The 16,665-nt window shown below is 52.3% G+C and overlaps 7 protein-coding genes and 1 non-coding gene across 8 annotated transcripts, besides 3 other annotated features; 1 reads left to right on the top strand and 7 right to left on the bottom strand.

Moving 5' to 3' along the window:
- Positions 1-583: 583 nt before the first annotated feature.
- On the top strand, positions 584-1,999 carry ACLA_082930 (putative integral membrane protein; the record flags this gene model as incomplete). Its single annotated transcript, XM_001268026.1, has 6 exons — positions 584-736; positions 796-832; positions 894-961; positions 1,025-1,398; positions 1,471-1,538; positions 1,626-1,999. 6 exons carry the CDS (start codon positions 584-586, stop codon positions 1,997-1,999), a joined length of 1,074 nt encoding a protein of 357 aa, XP_001268027.1.
- Positions 2,000-2,311: 312 nt separating this feature from the next.
- On the bottom strand, positions 2,312-4,393 carry ACLA_082920 (stromal membrane-associated protein; the record flags this gene model as incomplete). Its single annotated transcript, XM_001268025.1, has 5 exons — positions 2,312-3,646; positions 3,705-3,807; positions 3,865-3,909; positions 3,968-4,136; positions 4,285-4,393. 5 exons carry the CDS (start codon positions 4,391-4,393, stop codon positions 2,312-2,314), a joined length of 1,761 nt encoding a protein of 586 aa, XP_001268026.1.
- Positions 4,394-4,805: 412 nt separating this feature from the next.
- On the bottom strand, positions 4,806-5,478 carry ACLA_082910 (peptide-methionine (R)-S-oxide reductase; the record flags this gene model as incomplete). Its single annotated transcript, XM_001268024.1, has 2 exons — positions 4,806-5,176; positions 5,238-5,478. The coding sequence occupies 2 exons, from the start codon at positions 5,476-5,478 to the stop codon at positions 4,806-4,808; spliced, it is 612 nt and encodes a 203-aa protein (XP_001268025.1).
- A 318-nt stretch (positions 5,479-5,796) lies between these two features.
- Positions 5,797-7,574, bottom strand: ACLA_082900 (Smr domain protein; the record flags this gene model as incomplete). The annotated part of the gene is made up of 2 exons (XM_001268023.1): positions 5,797-7,440; positions 7,545-7,574. The coding sequence occupies 2 exons, from the start codon at positions 7,572-7,574 to the stop codon at positions 5,797-5,799; spliced, it is 1,674 nt and encodes a 557-aa protein (XP_001268024.1).
- A 623-nt stretch (positions 7,575-8,197) lies between these two features.
- On the bottom strand, positions 8,198-9,241 carry ACLA_082890 (uncharacterized protein; the record flags this gene model as incomplete). Its single annotated transcript, XM_001268022.1, has 1 exon — positions 8,198-9,241. The coding sequence occupies one exon, from the start codon at positions 9,239-9,241 to the stop codon at positions 8,198-8,200; it is 1,044 nt and encodes a 347-aa protein (XP_001268023.1).
- Positions 8,230-8,644: a microsatellite.
- Positions 8,559-8,665: a microsatellite.
- A 1,255-nt stretch (positions 9,242-10,496) lies between the features above and the next one.
- On the bottom strand, positions 10,497-10,569 carry ACLA_082880. Its single transcript has one exon. It is a non-coding gene; the product is annotated as a tRNA-Thr (tRNA).
- Positions 10,570-10,719: 150 nt separating this feature from the next.
- Positions 10,720-13,987, bottom strand: ACLA_082870 (transcription factor domain-containing protein; the record flags this gene model as incomplete). The annotated part of the gene is made up of 8 exons (XM_001268021.1): positions 10,720-11,590; positions 11,644-11,799; positions 11,853-12,077; positions 12,130-12,262; positions 12,311-12,519; positions 12,567-13,559; positions 13,748-13,830; positions 13,892-13,987. 8 exons carry the CDS (start codon positions 13,985-13,987, stop codon positions 10,720-10,722), a joined length of 2,766 nt encoding a protein of 921 aa, XP_001268022.1.
- Positions 13,988-14,304: 317 nt separating this feature from the next.
- Positions 14,305-14,337: a microsatellite.
- A 310-nt stretch (positions 14,338-14,647) lies between these two features.
- Positions 14,648-15,820, bottom strand: ACLA_082860 (lactoylglutathione lyase GLO1; the record flags this gene model as incomplete). Its single annotated transcript, XM_001268020.1, has 4 exons — positions 14,648-14,823; positions 14,889-15,602; positions 15,674-15,709; positions 15,787-15,820. 4 exons carry the CDS (start codon positions 15,818-15,820, stop codon positions 14,648-14,650), a joined length of 960 nt encoding a protein of 319 aa, XP_001268021.1.
- Positions 15,821-16,665: the final 845 nt, after the last annotated feature.

The raw sequence follows: 16,665 nt of genomic DNA, 5'->3' as shown, positions 1-16,665 counted from the left end.
TTCACCGAGGACGTGGGTCAATGGATCCACCATTACCATTGAGATCAACGCAACCAACTTCAACCAACTTCACTAGTGTCAAAAACTCAAAAGTCAAAATTTGTCGTTGGTGGCCAAGCTGTATGGCCGTGACTTTGATTCACAAGCGTTGTGGTCGTCGAGCAGCCCTAATCATCTACTTGAACTTTAAAAGTCTTCAACCAGCCCGCCTGCTCCTACTTAGCTATATCGAATTCAGAGTCTAGCTACCCCCGTTCCTTGGTTCCTTAAGGCAACTTCTTACATAGAGGTGGCCTGACCTCGTGAACTCGATAAAGTATAAACATCATTCTAATCATCTTATGATCCCTTCAGATCTCGATGCAGTGTTCCATTTTTCTCCTTGACGCCATCACAATGCATAATGAAGATTGAGTGCCCTCGAGCTTGGCCAATATCGGTGGATTGGATGTTGAAAACACTCGTTACTATAGCCTTACAATCCTTAATTCCGCCATCTGCGGTTACCGTCCTTATCGACTTGTTTTGACGCTTTCTCTCCCTTTCTTTTTTTCCTTTCTCGTTCTGGATTCTGCTCGTGAAGATGACCTTCGGGACTGCTCGCGGGCGGCAGGCCCTCTCGTTCAGCATTGCCTTTACGATACTGGCCACCCTTTTCACAATCATCCGGATTTACACACGAGCGTTTTTGGTCAAGCAGATGGGAGCCGACGACTGGGCCATCCTGGTAGCCCTCGTAAGCGTTCGCATATCCACATATATAGTTGACGTGTTGGCTGATCAGAAATTATGCAGGCTTTGAGCTGGGCCTTTTTCGGTCTTTTCGTTGGAGGTGCATACTTGTCTTGTTGTATGCTTTACTGCCGGCTGTCCCATACTGATATCAAATACAGAGGTCAAATATCTCATGGGGGAGCATTTTGCTGATATCCCAACGGAGATATTTGTCAAGCAAATGAAGGTATGCGTTCTCTTCGTCTTAAAGTCGAAGTCGCTGGCTGATGCACTCCCCCACCTCTCTCAGTGTTTCTGGGTTTCTATCCCCATCTATCAATTGAGCCTAGTCACCACCAAAGCCTCGCTCCTCCTGCAGATCAAACGCGTATTCTCGACTCCGCGTATGTGCTTTGCCTGCTGGTGCATGATTGGATTTTTGGCCGTCTATGGCGCATGGGTCTTCATCAGCGCCTGGCTCACATGCATTCCCGTGGCGAAATTCTGGTATCCGGAAATCGACGGCTACTGCCTCAACAAGAAGGCCCTCTGGTTCTCCAACTCCGGCTTTCATATCTTCACAGACATCCTGATCTTAATCCTCCCCATGCCGGTGCTCCACAACCTGCAGCTTCCCCGCCGACAGAAGCTCGCTCTCATGGGCATCTTCGCCCTTGGTGCATTGTAAGCCTTCTTTTTATACGACAGACCCCCCCACCAACAAGCCCAGCATCGCTGACCTACCACGACCAAAAGCGTCCTGGTCACCAGTATCCTCCGTCTACAAAGTCTTCTAGACATCTCCAACTCCTCAGACCCAACCTGTACGTTCTCCCTTTCACCAGGAAACAAAACCCCCCTCAGCATGAAAACAACAAACACTCAACTAACCCAATTAAACCCCCCCACAGACGATAACGCCGGCGCCGCCACGTGGTCCGCCATCGAGTGCAACGTCGCCATCATCTGCGCTTGCCTCCCCGGCATCCGCGCCTTCCTATCCAAGCTCCTCCCGCGCTTCCTCTCCAGCTACAAGAGCAAAAGCAACACATACTCCAAGACCCCGCGCAGCCGGAACCTGCGCCACTCGAACTACCAGTACCAGTCCTCCGTCACGGCGACCGCCCCGCCCTTCCCCATGAAGCCGCTTTCGAATCTTCAGCCCTCGGACTCGCAGCCCAGCTCCAAGGAGGCCATGAATAAAATTAAGGTGACGACTACCGTCTCGCAGGAGTCGGTGTCGCACATGCCGGAGGATGCCTCGAGTGTGCGGGAGCTATTATAGTGCCGGTGTGCTTTGTTTTCTTGCCTTCTTTTTTTTTTGTTTCCTTGGGGGAGGGGTTTCCTGTACGATATTGGGGACGCCTCGGCTCCGAATGAGACTCGATGAATGAATGTTTACGATATGAGATGCCAATCCTATATTCCTATAATTCTTGGCTCTTTTAGTGAGTATACCATGTCAATTTGCATTGAACGAAGTCATGAAGATTCACATTGAAGCTGGCGCCTAATTCTAAACGACACCTGAAACATTATATGCAATTGAATGAAAACCAACACAGGAGTGGGAAAAATGGGAGCGAATAATTTAAAATCACTCCCAAACATTAGAAAAGAGATCATCAGCACCGCCAAACCCGCCAGCCGGTTTAGAGGGAGGTTTCGAGGTAGTCGTGATCGAAGCCGGGGGGACAGGGGCCGCGCTGGCCCAGCCGCCGAAATCCTCATCGGCCGCGACAGTGGGCGCCGGTTTCGCGCTTGCGGCAGATGAGGCGGGGGCGCCCCAGCCGGCACCGATGTCATTAGCCGTCAGCGTGTCGGGGACCTTCATCATGGATGCGCTTGAGGGCGCGGCAGGAGCGGGAGCAGGGGCAGGCTCTGGGGTGTTCCAGGCGTTACCTCCCCAGGGGTCGAGGTTGGGGATCATGCTTGTAACGGACGCGGTCGATGCAGTAGATGTGACTGGTTTCGGGGCGGGAGGAGCCGGGGCCCGCGCTGGAGTAGGGGCAGGGCCGCTCAGGTTAAAAGCGGACTTGAGCTCCTGTTGCGGAGATTTTGTCATGCGTGGTGGAGCGGGAGCGGGAGATGTCGAGGTCGGGGGCGAGGAGAAGCCGAAGAGGTCGTCGGAGAAGGATGACTGCCCTGGAGTCGGCTTGGATGGGGGCGGGCCGGACTCGAAGCCGGAGAACCCAAGACCGTGGCCGTTAGATGAGATAGACGTGGTGCGGGGCTGGGAATGGGACTTTGCTGGGGGGAGGGTCGGGGATGTCAGGCTATCGAACAGGCCACCGCCGAGACCACTACTGGCGGACGCGGTGGGCGAGGAGATCTTGGGAGCTGCCGGGGTGGACTTGGTGCTGGTGAAGCTCGTCAGGTTGGCAAAGGGCGAGGGTTTATCGGCTGGCTTGGGAGGAGGTGGGGAAGTGGTCGATGGGAAGCTGAGTCCGCTGAAGGCATCGGTCAAACCGCCCATGCTGGATGACGATGCCGATTGCGGGGGAGGGGACGTCAGGTCGCCAAACGAGGGCTGGCGTTCATGTTGCACAGGGGGCTGAGGCTTTGAGTATAGTGATAGGATGGACTGCTTCAAATCGGGTCGAGACATCCCCGTCGAACCAGGTGTAGACACAGTGCTGGCGGGACGACTCGCAGGGGCGGCCTGGGTGCTTCCAAAGAAGTCGAGTCCGAGCAACGAGTCGCCGGGGCGAGCGGCTTTCGCGGCAGGCTGTGACTGCTGCAACTGTTTAGGTGCGGACACCCGGGTAGGTTCTGTAGTACTAGGGCGAACAGGCGGTGCAATGGGATCGTCGTCGCTGAAGAAGTCGATGGAGGCCTGTTGGCGGTGTGTGACGGGGGGTTGACTAGCAGTCGCTACTCGCTGGGACGCGGAACGCTCGATTTTGGCCTTTTCTTTGACGACGGCAAGAGGCTGGGAATATCATCAATCTCCGCTTTCTAACCAACAACACCCGTGGGGGGCACCTTACCACATTATCGTCGCCATCGTCCAGAGTCGCCGGGTCGGGCATCGGTCCGTCCATGACCCACCGCTTGGATTCATATTTGGTGCGAATGAAGTTCTCGATTTTCCTAGCCATCCATTCACGTCAGCATTATCTTCGACTAGATATCGCAGACACAACTCACGCTTCCGAGGGGACATGACCAGGAGCGAGTTTGGCCTCCCAGTATCTACACGGCGTGTCAGCACACCCCCTTTCGCGAGCATTGATGGCACGGGTGAACCAACTTATTTGCTCTCGCGTTACCCCATCTCACCACACTCTGCAATTGTTCATCGGTCCACGAGTCGAGGTCCACAGATTTCACCCGGCTGATATGGGTGCCCATGCCCCGATGGATACCCGAGCAACGGATGCATATGAAGATTCCGAGGTTCCAAGAAGCCCATCGCGGATCTAACAAAAACAACCGTCAGTAGGCATAAACTCGACAGGCCCGAGTCGGGGACAGCCACAGCGTGCACGAATTGACAGTTGGAGGTTGAATGGCAGATACGACTGACAACATGGGGGTAAATCCCGGGGGGGCGGGCAAGGGACTCACGCTTGTTGCGCTTGCAATCGGCACAGATCTTGTTGCATTCAATTTTCAGCAGGCTCTTGATGACCTGCTGGTTCTGAGCAGCCTGAGACGGGGTCGCGCGTCGAAACATAGTAGACAGGGGGTCTCGATGACTCGGGGAGAGAACAGGGTGGATGGATGGATGATGCTGGGGAAATTCAATGAACGGCAAGCACCAAGTGGCGGCTTGCGGGTGCCGGCCTGAGGCTGCCAACTGTGTGATGCCCGATGCGGAGGGCTGCACATGCCGGAGATGCAGTTTTGAGAGAAGGCAGATCTTGCAGGAATGGCTTTTGTCGAGAGCGAATATCTAGAGATGACAAAAGAGGAGGATAACATAGTCCGATGGGAGGACTTGTCTGGCTGACAATCTCAAAAAGATCGTTTGTAGTCATGGTACTATATGTGTATCTCAACATTTTCTCCCAGACAAAAACAATCAATAGGCACCCGCTCTTCGCAGCTACATCATCTCTAACATCAAATCTCATCAATTTCTCCTCTCAAGCCTTCGACTTGGCTTTATCCTCGTCTTCCGTAAACTTCAAACTAACACTATTCACACAATGCCTCTCATCCGTCGGCGTAGGATACCCCTCACCCTTGAAGACATGCCCCAGATGGCCCCCACAGTTACTGCACACAATCTCCGTGCGCTCCATTCCAAACGACGAATCGGTATGTCTCGTCACCGCGCCGGGGATTGAATCAAAGTACGCCGGCCACCCGCAGCCGGACTTGAATTTATGCGAGGCCTTGTACAGCGGCGCGTTGCAGCCGGCGCAGGTGTAGACGCCCTGGGACGGGTACTGGCCGTCATATTCCCCGGAGTAAGGCCGCTCTGTGCCCTTTTCGCGGAGAATGCGGAATTGCTCTTCATGACGACGGAGTGGTTAGATTGTTGCTTGGAGCGGTTGGGAGGTGGGGAAACGTACCAGGGGATAAGACTGCGCGCCATTCCTCCTCGCTGCGCTGGTCGGGGTAGGACATGTTGGAGTTTTCGGCTTTGGCGGTTGAGCCGAAGAGGGAGCCTAGGAAGGGGATTGCAGGGGCAGCTTTGAGCGCTGTCGTTCTAGATATAGGAAATGGGATCCGGCTGAAGGATTGTGGGAGGGTGGCGGTGGTTCTCGTGGTGGTGAATATGCGGAGACCACGGATGAGATACTGGAAGCGCATTGGGGATGAGATTTTAGACTGAGGGGCTTCGTATTATTAGTGATGAACGATCCAGTGAGAGAGACCAGAATGGATAAGAAGCCAGAAGATTATCAGCCATACATGACTGCAAAAAAGACGCCATACCGATATGGAGTCTGGATTCAAAGCATCGTCGGATCTCCGATTCGCCTCTCGGATTTACGTCATCATGCGGAGCAAGTCATCATCATCATGCGCATAGAATATATACATATCGTCGTGTAGGATAACACTGAAAAGATGCAAGTAGCTCAATAGGTATCTCAAACATCAATATATCAAATATGGCGGAAGATTTCAACGACGTCGCACAACACCGGTCACCCTCAGAACACCCTCCTCGACTTCCACTTTCCATCCCTCTCGAGCCAGCATCTTGCCAACAGCTGGGCCCAGACGAGAGGTGCCATCGTGACTATGCCGTCCGACTCCGGTGATGATCCGAAAGCCCGATCGTGCAGCTTCTCCACCACGGATGTACTTCGCATCGCCGAGGGAATCCCACCATTGGGAGACACGGGCACTGGCGATCCGGACGGCATCCTGTACCGAGACCCCGTGTAGATCCAGTGCATTGGACGTCGACTGCGAATCAACAAAAGCCTCTGCCGCAGCTGCTGCCTCCCGCTTTGCCCGTTCGAGATGATCCCGGCCCACAGCAGAGTAATAAGCAGCTGCTCCGCCCATCAACCTGTCTGACTTACCACGACGATATGCAGCGGTGGCTTTGTTAAACGCTTCTGCACTGCTAACGAAATGAGTACCAGCGATGGTCTGCGCAGCCCCATAGTCACGGGTCCCCCGCAGCCCAGCACTAGGCTGCTTGGGCTCGTCGTCCTCGAAGTCTAAGACAGGGGGCGCGGTAGTGATCTTGATCAATTCAGACACGGAGTGAGCCGCCGGGCGGGTGAGCATAGCAACAGCCAGTTCGCCGGCAGCAGATGTAGAGTTCCGTGTGATCGAGAGCAAGCCCCCCAGTAAGGTTGGCTCGATGGAGGGAAATTCCTGCGTCAATTCTGCGACTTGCGCAATCATGACAGGGTTCGTATGGATATACTCCTCCTTGGGCGCATGTTCTGTAGCAAGGGAACGAATTGTGACAGGCAGCGATGCCCCATTCGCATGGTAGGATGAAGCCACAGTCTCCTTCTTTAGGACAGGAAAAGTTCGCGAGTAAATGAAATCCATGTCTTTCTGCCCGGCATCCCATTTATTGGTGGTGGAGTTTTCATTGCAACCCGATGGATTATTAGGCAGGACAGAGGAGAGTCCGGCCGAGCCGTTTTTATTTTTCCCCTTGCGCTTGCGGTTTTTCTTCCGTCCAGGATCCTCATATGAACTCTCTCCAAAGCCATCAACACCCTTAGGAATGGCGACCTTGGTCCCGTCTTCAATTGTCGGCTGCTCGTCGAAGAATGCGACATTCAAGAGCACATCCATGGCGCGATCAACATCCCCATCCGACTTCCGCAGCGTATGTTGGATGGTAAAGCGATCCACGGATGGGAACATCTCCGAAAGATAGCCGATTTTATCCTCCTCCGATGCGCCGGAGAGCGAAATCGAACCATCGGCGCGGATAGTATATCTCAGACTGCTCCCTCTGCCCTGGTTTCTCGCGCCCTTGTCGTCTAGCCCAACGGACGAGAGTTCAGAAGCCAGACTTGTGAGATCTGTTTCGCGCGATCGCGCAGTGCCGTTTTGCGATCCGCTGCGCTCGGATAGGATCCCATCCGCATCGGCGCCGTTGGTGACGGGACTCAGCCCACTAGTCCCAGACGGATCGAACGGTAAATCTTCCTGCTCCCATGCCGAGAGCTTCAGCGCATCCAGGGTGTCGCGGAGCTGCTGAAGCTGAGCGGAATCTTCGAGATCATAGTCGCATACGATAGCCGTAAAAAGCGCTGAATCTAGAGGGGGGCAGTAGTCTTTTTCCAGATGCTTGAATTCGTGGAAAGTAGGGAGTCATCGATCAGCCTCTCTGAACTGTGCAAATCCCAGCAATGACTATTGCACTTAGTGCTGGAGGTTTATGCGGGACTCACCTGTAACAACCCTTCGGCCTTGTCACCCATATTTGAAGTCACTAGTTCTAAGTCTGGAGTTGATCTGAGGTCTCTGTTTCATTACTCGGAATATCAGGGACTCGACTCCTTTTTATTGATGAACCAGTGAGCCCAACACTGTTTGTGACTCTTTGTGCTGACTGCTTAGAAGCCACAAAGGAAATTCGCTGTAGCGCGGGGAGAATCCAGGATGTGCCAATCACAGATGACATAATCGGCCTCTCAGTGACTTCATGGATGCCATCTCGATCCATCACTGCAGCCATAAGTCCATTATCTATGTAGATGGCTTTGCTATTCCTGTCTGTTTCTAAAGTCCACCAATATCACGCAGAAATCTCGAGCTATGAGTTAATGTGGATATCTATGCTGAAGACTGACCATCATCATTACTAGTTAAGAAGTCTCCCAGCGTACCCAAGGAGCTTGGCTGAAAGAGTCAAAAATGATTATAGGAACAGGATTGAGTACTAAACTAAGCCAGATTTGCTCCCGAAAGGTCGTCTAATACGCATGAACAACTCTCTCAATGTCCAAGCTACCGGATGTGATGAAGCAGGATTAAATCCTGGGATCTTATCAAATCGTCGCCATGAGCTGATCCAACATGAACTTCTGCCCAGAGTTCATCCCTAATATTTGCCATCGAATTTGTGGTCGTCTTTGTGGTCATCCTTGAACCCATCCTTGTGGTCATCCTTGAACCCATCCTTGAAGCCACCATTGAACCCATCCTTGTGGTCATCCTTGAACCCATCCTTGTGGTCATCCTTGAACCCATCCTTGTGGTCATCCTTGAACCCATCCTTGTGGTCATCCTTGAACCCATCCTTGTGATCATCCTTGAAGCCACTGTTATGGTCATCCTTGAACCCATCCTTGTGCTCATCTTTGAACCCATCCTTGTGCTCATCCTTGAAGCCACCATTGAACCCATCCTTGTGCTCATCCTTGAGGCCGCCATTGAAGCCGCCATTGTGCTCATCCTTGAAGCCATCCTTGTGATCATCCTTGAAGCCACTGTTATGGTCATCCTTGAACCCGTCCTTGTACTCATCCTTGAAGCCATCCTTATGGTCGTCTTTGTGGCCATCCTTGTGCTCGTCTTCATCGTCATCATCACAATCGTCAACCCCATCGTACTGGCCGTTCTGGCCGTTGCCGGAAGAACCCGCACCTGGTCCTCCAACTTGTCCAGCCTGGGAGCCAGTCGTGGCACCTTGGTTAGACGAGCCCCAACCTCCAAGCCCTGACTGTCCCGACTGTCCCGACTGTTCTGATTGGGAGCCGGACACTCCACCCTGGGACGAACTCGAGCCCCCGAGCCCACCAAGTGTGCTGGAGCCGGAGCCGGAGCTTGAACCGCCCGTCCCCGGAATCAGGCCTGAGAGCAAGGAGCCCAAGAGGTCGGTGTTGCCCGAGGACTCACCCTGGCCCGACGAGACGCCGCCGCCGGTGGGTACACCCTGATTACCCTGGTTATTGCCAGGGCTGGAACCACCAGCTCCTGACAGGGCGCCAGATGAGCCAGCGCCCGAGGAACCGGAGCCTAGGAGACCGCTCAGGTCAGAGCTGCCTCCGGTGCCCTGGCGTTTGTCTGTCAGGCGGTCTTGGACGGGGATAGCGAGGAGTACATCGCACAGGCCGAGAATGAAGGTAACAGTAACGGGCCTCATGGTGAGAATAATGACTAGAAAGTACTTGGGCTTTGAAGATGTTACAAGGAGGAGTTGGCAGGTAGTCGAGGTGATGGAGCCTTGGATTGAGGCAGAAGACTTGCCTTCATTTATACCGCAGCGTCACGATTCATCGTGTCGCGAAGGTCGGGTTGATTCTCGTCATACACGTAGCCCATGTCCAGTGCTTATTGCAATCCTAGAAACCCGATCTCCGTCCTGCGGGTGTTAGCATGAGTCCAGCCAGCGACGGCTCGCTTTCCTCCCGGGTCCCAATGCACCCCTGACGTTGTCCCAGCCTCCAAAGTCCCAGTTGGCATTGCAATGACTGCTTGGATTTTGCCTTCCGTCGGGGAGCTACGGGGTAGTTGAGTCCGTGGAGAGCACCGACCACCATGTTGTACCATTTGAGGCTCGGCCCGGGGTGAAATTATGCAATTAATCGGTCCCTGAGACCCATGATCGTCCTACCGAAGCATTGGACAATGACGTTGTGGGAAGGGTTGTGCTGGGCATCGATTTGAATATACCTTGTCATTTCAGTTCAATCTTCCCCATCTTGCTGCAAAGGTAGCCCTCTTCTGGTTCTAGTCTTTCGGACTGGGAATCGTTACACCGTGCTCGGGAAACAAATGAGGTCAGTGTTGTCCGCCCCCATCACTTGTACTACCTATCTATAGACCAACCATCTCAATCCAGAGATTTGGGACCTGAAAAATTGTCCGGAGGAAAAGCAGGCCAGGCCGTTATGGAATCTACTACTCCCCCTTCATCGGACTCGAAGAAGGCATGTCTAGACGGTCCATAGGAGTGGTGTGCCCAAGTACTGATACATTTGCTTCGTCTATATCAACTTCTCCTAGCGATTTAATCATAGGATTAGTCCACAGTCGCATAAAGCTAGCCGGCGTAGCTAGAACAGGTTTGCTTCTGCCTAGGGGATCAGAGCCATGCTCTGACATATATGACCATGCTATATATTATATATATATGTAATCCATTTAAGCTCCGATGGCCATACAACAGACTCAAAATATACGGAATACGGTTGGAAAACCCCATAGCCCTATATTCTTTCTACAGAGTAGAAGGAACTGGTCATGATGCTGATCTGATACGGCGCTTGTGGCTAGCATCTATCTTCCACGGGAACAACTATGGTATGGATGGAGACCGTACGAGAAATGGGCAAGATAATCAATCGCAAGATAAATATAGAGGTGGTGGGAGGCGGGGGAAAAAAAAGAAAAAGATATGCTCACACGCGGATTTGAACCGCGGACCTCGTGATTACTAGTCACGCGCTCTACCAACTGAGCTATACGAGCTGTTGATATCTATTGCAAATTGTAGTTATTTATAAGCCAAAAAAAATTAATGAGTATTGAGATGGAGTTTGCCCGTAGAGCTGTTCAGCTATCATCAACAATATATGGAAAATGTATGTATGATTGAATTATATTTGTAGCTATGTGTTATCATGAAGACCCCCCAAATGTGTTCCCGTTAGTCGAGTCCCACCATGGTTCGATGTCAGAAAGAGTCGGTAATATGTTCTCCTCTGTGTACTGATTCCCTGTCCCTAGCTGGGCCAGTCTGCCATCCCCAAGATTCTCGGCAAGCAGCTGAAAATCCGAATCGCGGATCCAGTCCAAATCGCCTGGTTGGCACGCACCGAATCCCTGTGACTCAGGCATTGATCGAGGGACGGCTTGTTGCGACTGTGTATGTGAACGGCCGTGGTTGGGCGTAATGCCTGTTGTGGCGGATGAGGTCGAAGATAGAGAGAACGGATAGGTTGGATGGTTTCGTGGCGCGTTGACGCGTGACTTCTTTCTTGATGAGTCTGACTCGACCGTCGGACCGCTGGACTGCTGCGAGGAGAGCAGTTTGCTGACCTGACGCTTCTTTGCCGAGCCGGATCGACGCAGGTGGGCTTGCCATCGGCGTTGCAGGCTAACAAGAAAGTCGCGCGTTCGTTTAGCATTTTCAAAAGACTGGCCTAGCTCGTCTAGTGCGCGGAAGCACAGATTCAGGTATGCCACCATCTCCGCGTTGTTAGTAGCGTTATCGGCGCCATACTTGCTGGACGAAAATGTGTTGGAAATGGTCACGTAAAGAAGCATGAGAGCCGCGCTGAAGATGATGGCCACGACCTGGTTGTTCATTCGGCGGAAGGTATAGTGTTTTTCGTAAATTTGGAGGATCCTTGCAATGGCTATCGATGACTCAACGCACATCCGTCGTGCGTGGTGATATCCAGGTCCCTGGCGCGGACTGCGTGGTTGAATATAGTTCTTAGATACCCATGGTCTGTGAGTGAAGATGACGATCTGGTGATATTGCATACTATGTAAAATCAGTTTTATATCCTCATCCGCGCTAGGAAATGATTGACATACTGTAGCATCATGAGATGGGGTAAACGTGGAGTCGTGTCATCCCCCAGATCAATCTCGAGATTCGAGGGCAGGCTCTCTTTCCATGCAAAAAGATCCTCTGTCACATTATAGCACAAGCGCTGAAGATCATGTCGAGATATATCGGAGCAGCCATACCTTAGATGGATTAGCGGGATTAACAGTACAAGCAGCTTTGAGATGAAGCCTACAAAATATGGCCAATGGGTAGTATGATCTCCCATAGCACGGCGAATTGCCGGCTGATCAACTCATTCGGATTTCTCAAACCGTTCTGCAGCGCTGCCGAACTTGCCTGCGATCCATACGGATACCAGATGCTCTCCTTCTCTGCGCCCAAATTAGAAGCAGGTTTGGGAACCGTTATATCTCCGGCATTGGTACGGAAAGGTCGTCCGAGATAAAATCCCCAAAAACTATAGAACAATTTGTTAGGGGCGGGTCACCAAGCAGCGCGAATTGACTTACTGGTCCGCGGTGTAGCTACCCCAGAATGCTATGCGACGTACATCGGCTTCGAAAGCGCTGATGTCGCCTTTGTCGACATATGGCGTCATGTCGAGGTGTAGCCCAAGGTCAAATGCGAGTCGCATTGACATTCCTGAGTCAAGTTAGAGTAACTTTCAAAGTGCCTTGGTCTCAAACGTACCACTGTACAGCCAACCTCGTGCATCCCGGTTTGAAGCCCCTTCATGGCAGCTCAGGATGACCAGTGCCTGCACGGTAGCGACACAAGGCGAGTCCAGTTCAATTTCCAACAGAGCCTTGGCTCTATCCGCAAAGAATTCAGACAGCGACTTGGGGAAGGTGATGAAAGTAGGGTGGTATCGCGCTTCAAACGCACTGCCAACGGCACACCTATATTTGTCAATACAGAAGCACCGTGCAGATGGTGGAAGACATACATTGCATTTGTCAAGACCTCGGAATAGAATGGTGTGTCATCTAGATCATTCCTCCATCTTGACCGAGCGGTGATGAACATCTCTTTGTCAACGACATAAGTACTAGGATTCTGCCAGGTGAAGTAGAGCTCCACGAGATGGTCCTCCAGAGCCTGATCGACTGGCTGTCCCACCCGCAGGTGGTTCAAGATGTCCTGTCCATCGTGTCGCACCGTTCGTGCGTCGGGACGCTGGCGCTGCTGCGTAGCCGAAACATCTACCAGGTTGAGATTCGAGGTAGCTCCATAAAACCGAAGGTGGCCATCTCCGGCAATTTTCAAGGTCCCAATTCGATGCGACAGTTGTTCTATAACATCGTTCTCTGCTTCGTCCTCCTCCCCACTATCCGAGCCGTCTTCAGTGTCGTTCTGCGGCTGACCCAGAAGTGCTCCCGGCTGCTGGGCCAAGTCCTGAGTCAACGGCAGGCTGTCCGGACTGCTGATGCTGCCTTCGGTTCGGAAATTGGGCGCGCCGCTTAGATTGGCATAAATCGTTCCTAGACTCTCAGCGGTCGGCAGAGTGAATCCCCAGTGAGTGGAAGGATACTGATTTGCTGAAGCTGGGTTGACCGCAAAGAAGTTTACCGGGTCCGGGGTTCTTTCAGCCAAGGAGATGTGCGGTGGACTTGAAACCAGGTTCTCTGTCGATGGAATAGCTTCGGGAGCAGTCCCTGGCACGCCTACCTGCCCATTAGGGGAAGGATGATCAGGCGAGTTGCGGTCAGAGGACGGCTGAATGACTGGATGGGACTGCACGGTTGCCTGCTTCTCCGCCGGCGGAATTTCTTTCCTCGTTACTGCTGCACGGGGAATTTGCAGTGTTTCCAGCACCCTATTCATACCCGATTCATCCTCGGGCTTCATAGGAGGCGGTTCCAGCCCATGGTCATAGATGAATTGACACAGCTGGTCGATCCGCGCAGAAAACAACTCTGTCGCAGCACGAAGCGAGACCCTGGCACCCCATGTCAGCTATCGTCGGATACGATGTCATGCGAAGCGTAGGATTCGGCCTCTATGTTCTCCAGATTGGGAATTTCAGTCTCAAAATGTCTCTCTCCTGAGGACCACGACATAAAGAGAGAAAGCATCCACCAAACCAGCCAGCAATGACAAAAAAATATGGAGCCAGTCAGAACCTACTTCCGTTTATCATCGCCATGCTGATACCTACAATCCTTCCCTTTCCTCTCGCAATTGTGACAGTGCGGAGTCGTGCCGTCGCACTTGATACAGTCAGTCAGTACAGGACGAACAAAGACCAAGAAGCGGCACGCCACTACATACTCTAATTTTACTTTCCCGACAAGGGACACAAGCCGTGGTGACATGCTTGCGAGGAGCCTTCTTGGGCTTCTCGGGCTGAGATTGCATGGTCACCATGATAACCACTCTATTCGTCGAATGCGTAGTCACAGCGGAATAATAGCGTGGGGGATGGAACCCGATCGGACAAAACTCAACGCCGAGTCAACCAGCCTCCACACTCCACAGTGGCCTGATGGGCAATAGACATGTTCGAGTCAAGGGGTCTGGCGGGATGATATCGATGCAGGGTATGAATGGTGAAGGTCTAAGTTGCTTTTTGATGGAGAGGGCTGTTGAGCCAAGCATGGGCTCTGGGGAACCTTGGAGGATCGCAGCAATTTTCAGTGGAGCGGGGAGAGATGGATCCACCAGGCGTGAGGAGAGCCACAGCCTATGAGGCTATGAGACTATGAGACTATGAGACTCGCCGCGATTGATGCATATTGCAGTAATCAGCATCATTGATTAGCCGGGACTGTGAGACATGTTGATTTACCGGATTGAGATGGGCGTGAGACTAGGAAACGCAGCCTAGATAGTCGATGCTTGTGCATGCTGGGTCAGGTGGCCGATGGATGAACTGCAGTCACTTGACCTCCACGTCACAATGCAATTATGCGAATGGTTTGACTAATCAGCAGACGATTAACTATGTATTTGTTTATTATATACAACCCCCACAGACATGGTCATTGCTCCTCAGCGTTGCGATGTTGATAAATCAGAAATATCTATCTACCAGTTGCTGGTGCGCTTGATCGTCTCGTTCTGGATCACCTCGATCCAGTATCCATCAGGGTCGAGAATGAAAGCCACATTTTTCATCCGTCCGTCGGTCAACCGCTTCTTCCAGTTCACTTTCTGAGACTCAAACCGATCGCAGGCGGCATTGAGATCATCGACGGAGACACCTAGACACGCATTATTGTCAGCGCTTTTCACGTGATTCGAAGAATCCGATTCAAAATAAACTTACAAATATGACCGAAGCCTTGAGGTTCCGAGTTACCATCGTGGTAGACCTTGCCCTCCTGCTTCTCGGTGCCATAGTTCCAGGTGAGCTCGAGCACCCCTTCCCAATCAGTCGGCGGATTGGTAGCGTTCTCCTTGACCGGGGGGTTGGATAGGGGATATCCGAGGAAGTAGAGGTTGAAGGCTGCATCCTTGTTCTCGATCGTGTGGATGAGAGACATGCCCATGACCTCCTGGTAGAACTTGAGGCTGGTCTCGGCGGACTTGACCCGCAGCATGGTGTGGTTCAGACGGTAGGTGGCAGGATCCGTCGTCGTGGTATCGACGGCCTGGTTGCGAAGAGGGATGATCTCGACCCAGTATCCATCGGGGTCTTTGGCAAAGGCGATGTTCTTCATGCGACCTTCTGTGAGCTTCTTCTGGAATGGATAGCCGGCGTCCTCGAGTCTCTTGCAGGCCGCCTCGATATTGTCGACGGAGATGGCGATGTGGCCGAATCCCCGGTGGGGCTCGACGTTGCCATTGTTGATGGTGTAGTTGGGGTCGTTCTCGGTGCCGTAGTTGTGGGTGAGCTCCAGCACTGCGTTGCGGTCCGTCCAGTGACGATCACCTTGCAGAGAATGGGGGCCATTGTAGGCGAGGAAGTAAAGCGAGAACTTGTTTTCGGGGAAGTCAAGCTGCTGGATCTGATTGAAGCCAAGGAATTTGTAGAACTCCACTGCAGAAAAGCAAAGTCATATTAGTGTCCATCCTGCAGCCATGGGTAAGGATAAGGTCGGAGCAACCTACCCGATCTCTTTGGGTCCTTGACCCGGATCATGGTGTCTGCGGGCCATGTTAGACTCGACTGTATTCCAGATTCCCGACTATCATAGCAAATTGAGGAGCGAAGAGGCACGAACGGTTTAGCTTATACTTGGAGGGATCCGACGCCATGGTTGCCAGTGATCTCGTAGTTCCTGTAGCAGCTGCTTAGCAAATGAGATCATGAATGAGCAGGTGGGGTAGAAAGCCCTTGTCAATGCACGGGGGGATATGAGCATACCTGATTGAATCGAATATCGTGGGATGAGGGCCCTAAGAGAAGAATTACGGAAGATAGAGGGAAAGGAACGGGCGAACATGAAGCACAAAAGGCTGGAGGAGCAGAAACGTGGGATACGAGAGGCCCTAGGGAATACTTGAGATCTTTTACACGGCCGAGATAAGTGCAGGTGGGGTCAGCCTAAGTATGACGCTATTCTGGAAGACTCCAACAACAAGTCAATCCACTGTATTGTTCAGCAACAATGGAGACGTTTCTTGCACGGAAATAAGTCGGTGATTTGGGATCGATGCATCTTGAATGGAAGATGCTGAGCAACCAGAGACAAGGTGATTCTCTACTACGACGATAGCAGAGGGCAATGAACTCGATGTGCCTCTGAAATCGGCCGAGAAACAGCTGGTTTTGCTGGTCTCTTCACTACAGTACCTCCTTATCACTCATACCAGGGGTGTCTACTAAATTCTCAACAGATCCAGGTTATATCAGACTCGGAGATCTGGACACTGACAGACGTTGTGATCGTTGTTGATCGTTGAAGCTCCAGAGGAGCTACTTGACCGCCTGACTGCCTGACTGCCTTATTGCCTGAAATATCAGGCATCAAGAGCGGGTGCGCTTTCTCCGCCTCCGTCTCCAACCGCCATGAATCAATCAATCATGAATGGATGAATGATTCGAACCAACTTGCGCTTCGACCTCTCCGCCGTCGTCTCCATACTCCATGCGATCTTGA

This window comes from Aspergillus clavatus, genomic scaffold (assembly GCF_000002715.2).
Source record: "Aspergillus clavatus NRRL 1 1099423829806 genomic scaffold, whole genome shotgun sequence".
NCBI lineage: Eukaryota > Fungi > Ascomycota > Eurotiomycetes > Eurotiales > Aspergillaceae > Aspergillus > Aspergillus clavatus.
Note: the sequence above shows the minus strand (reverse complement) of the source record. Positions and strands in the feature narration are given on the sequence as shown.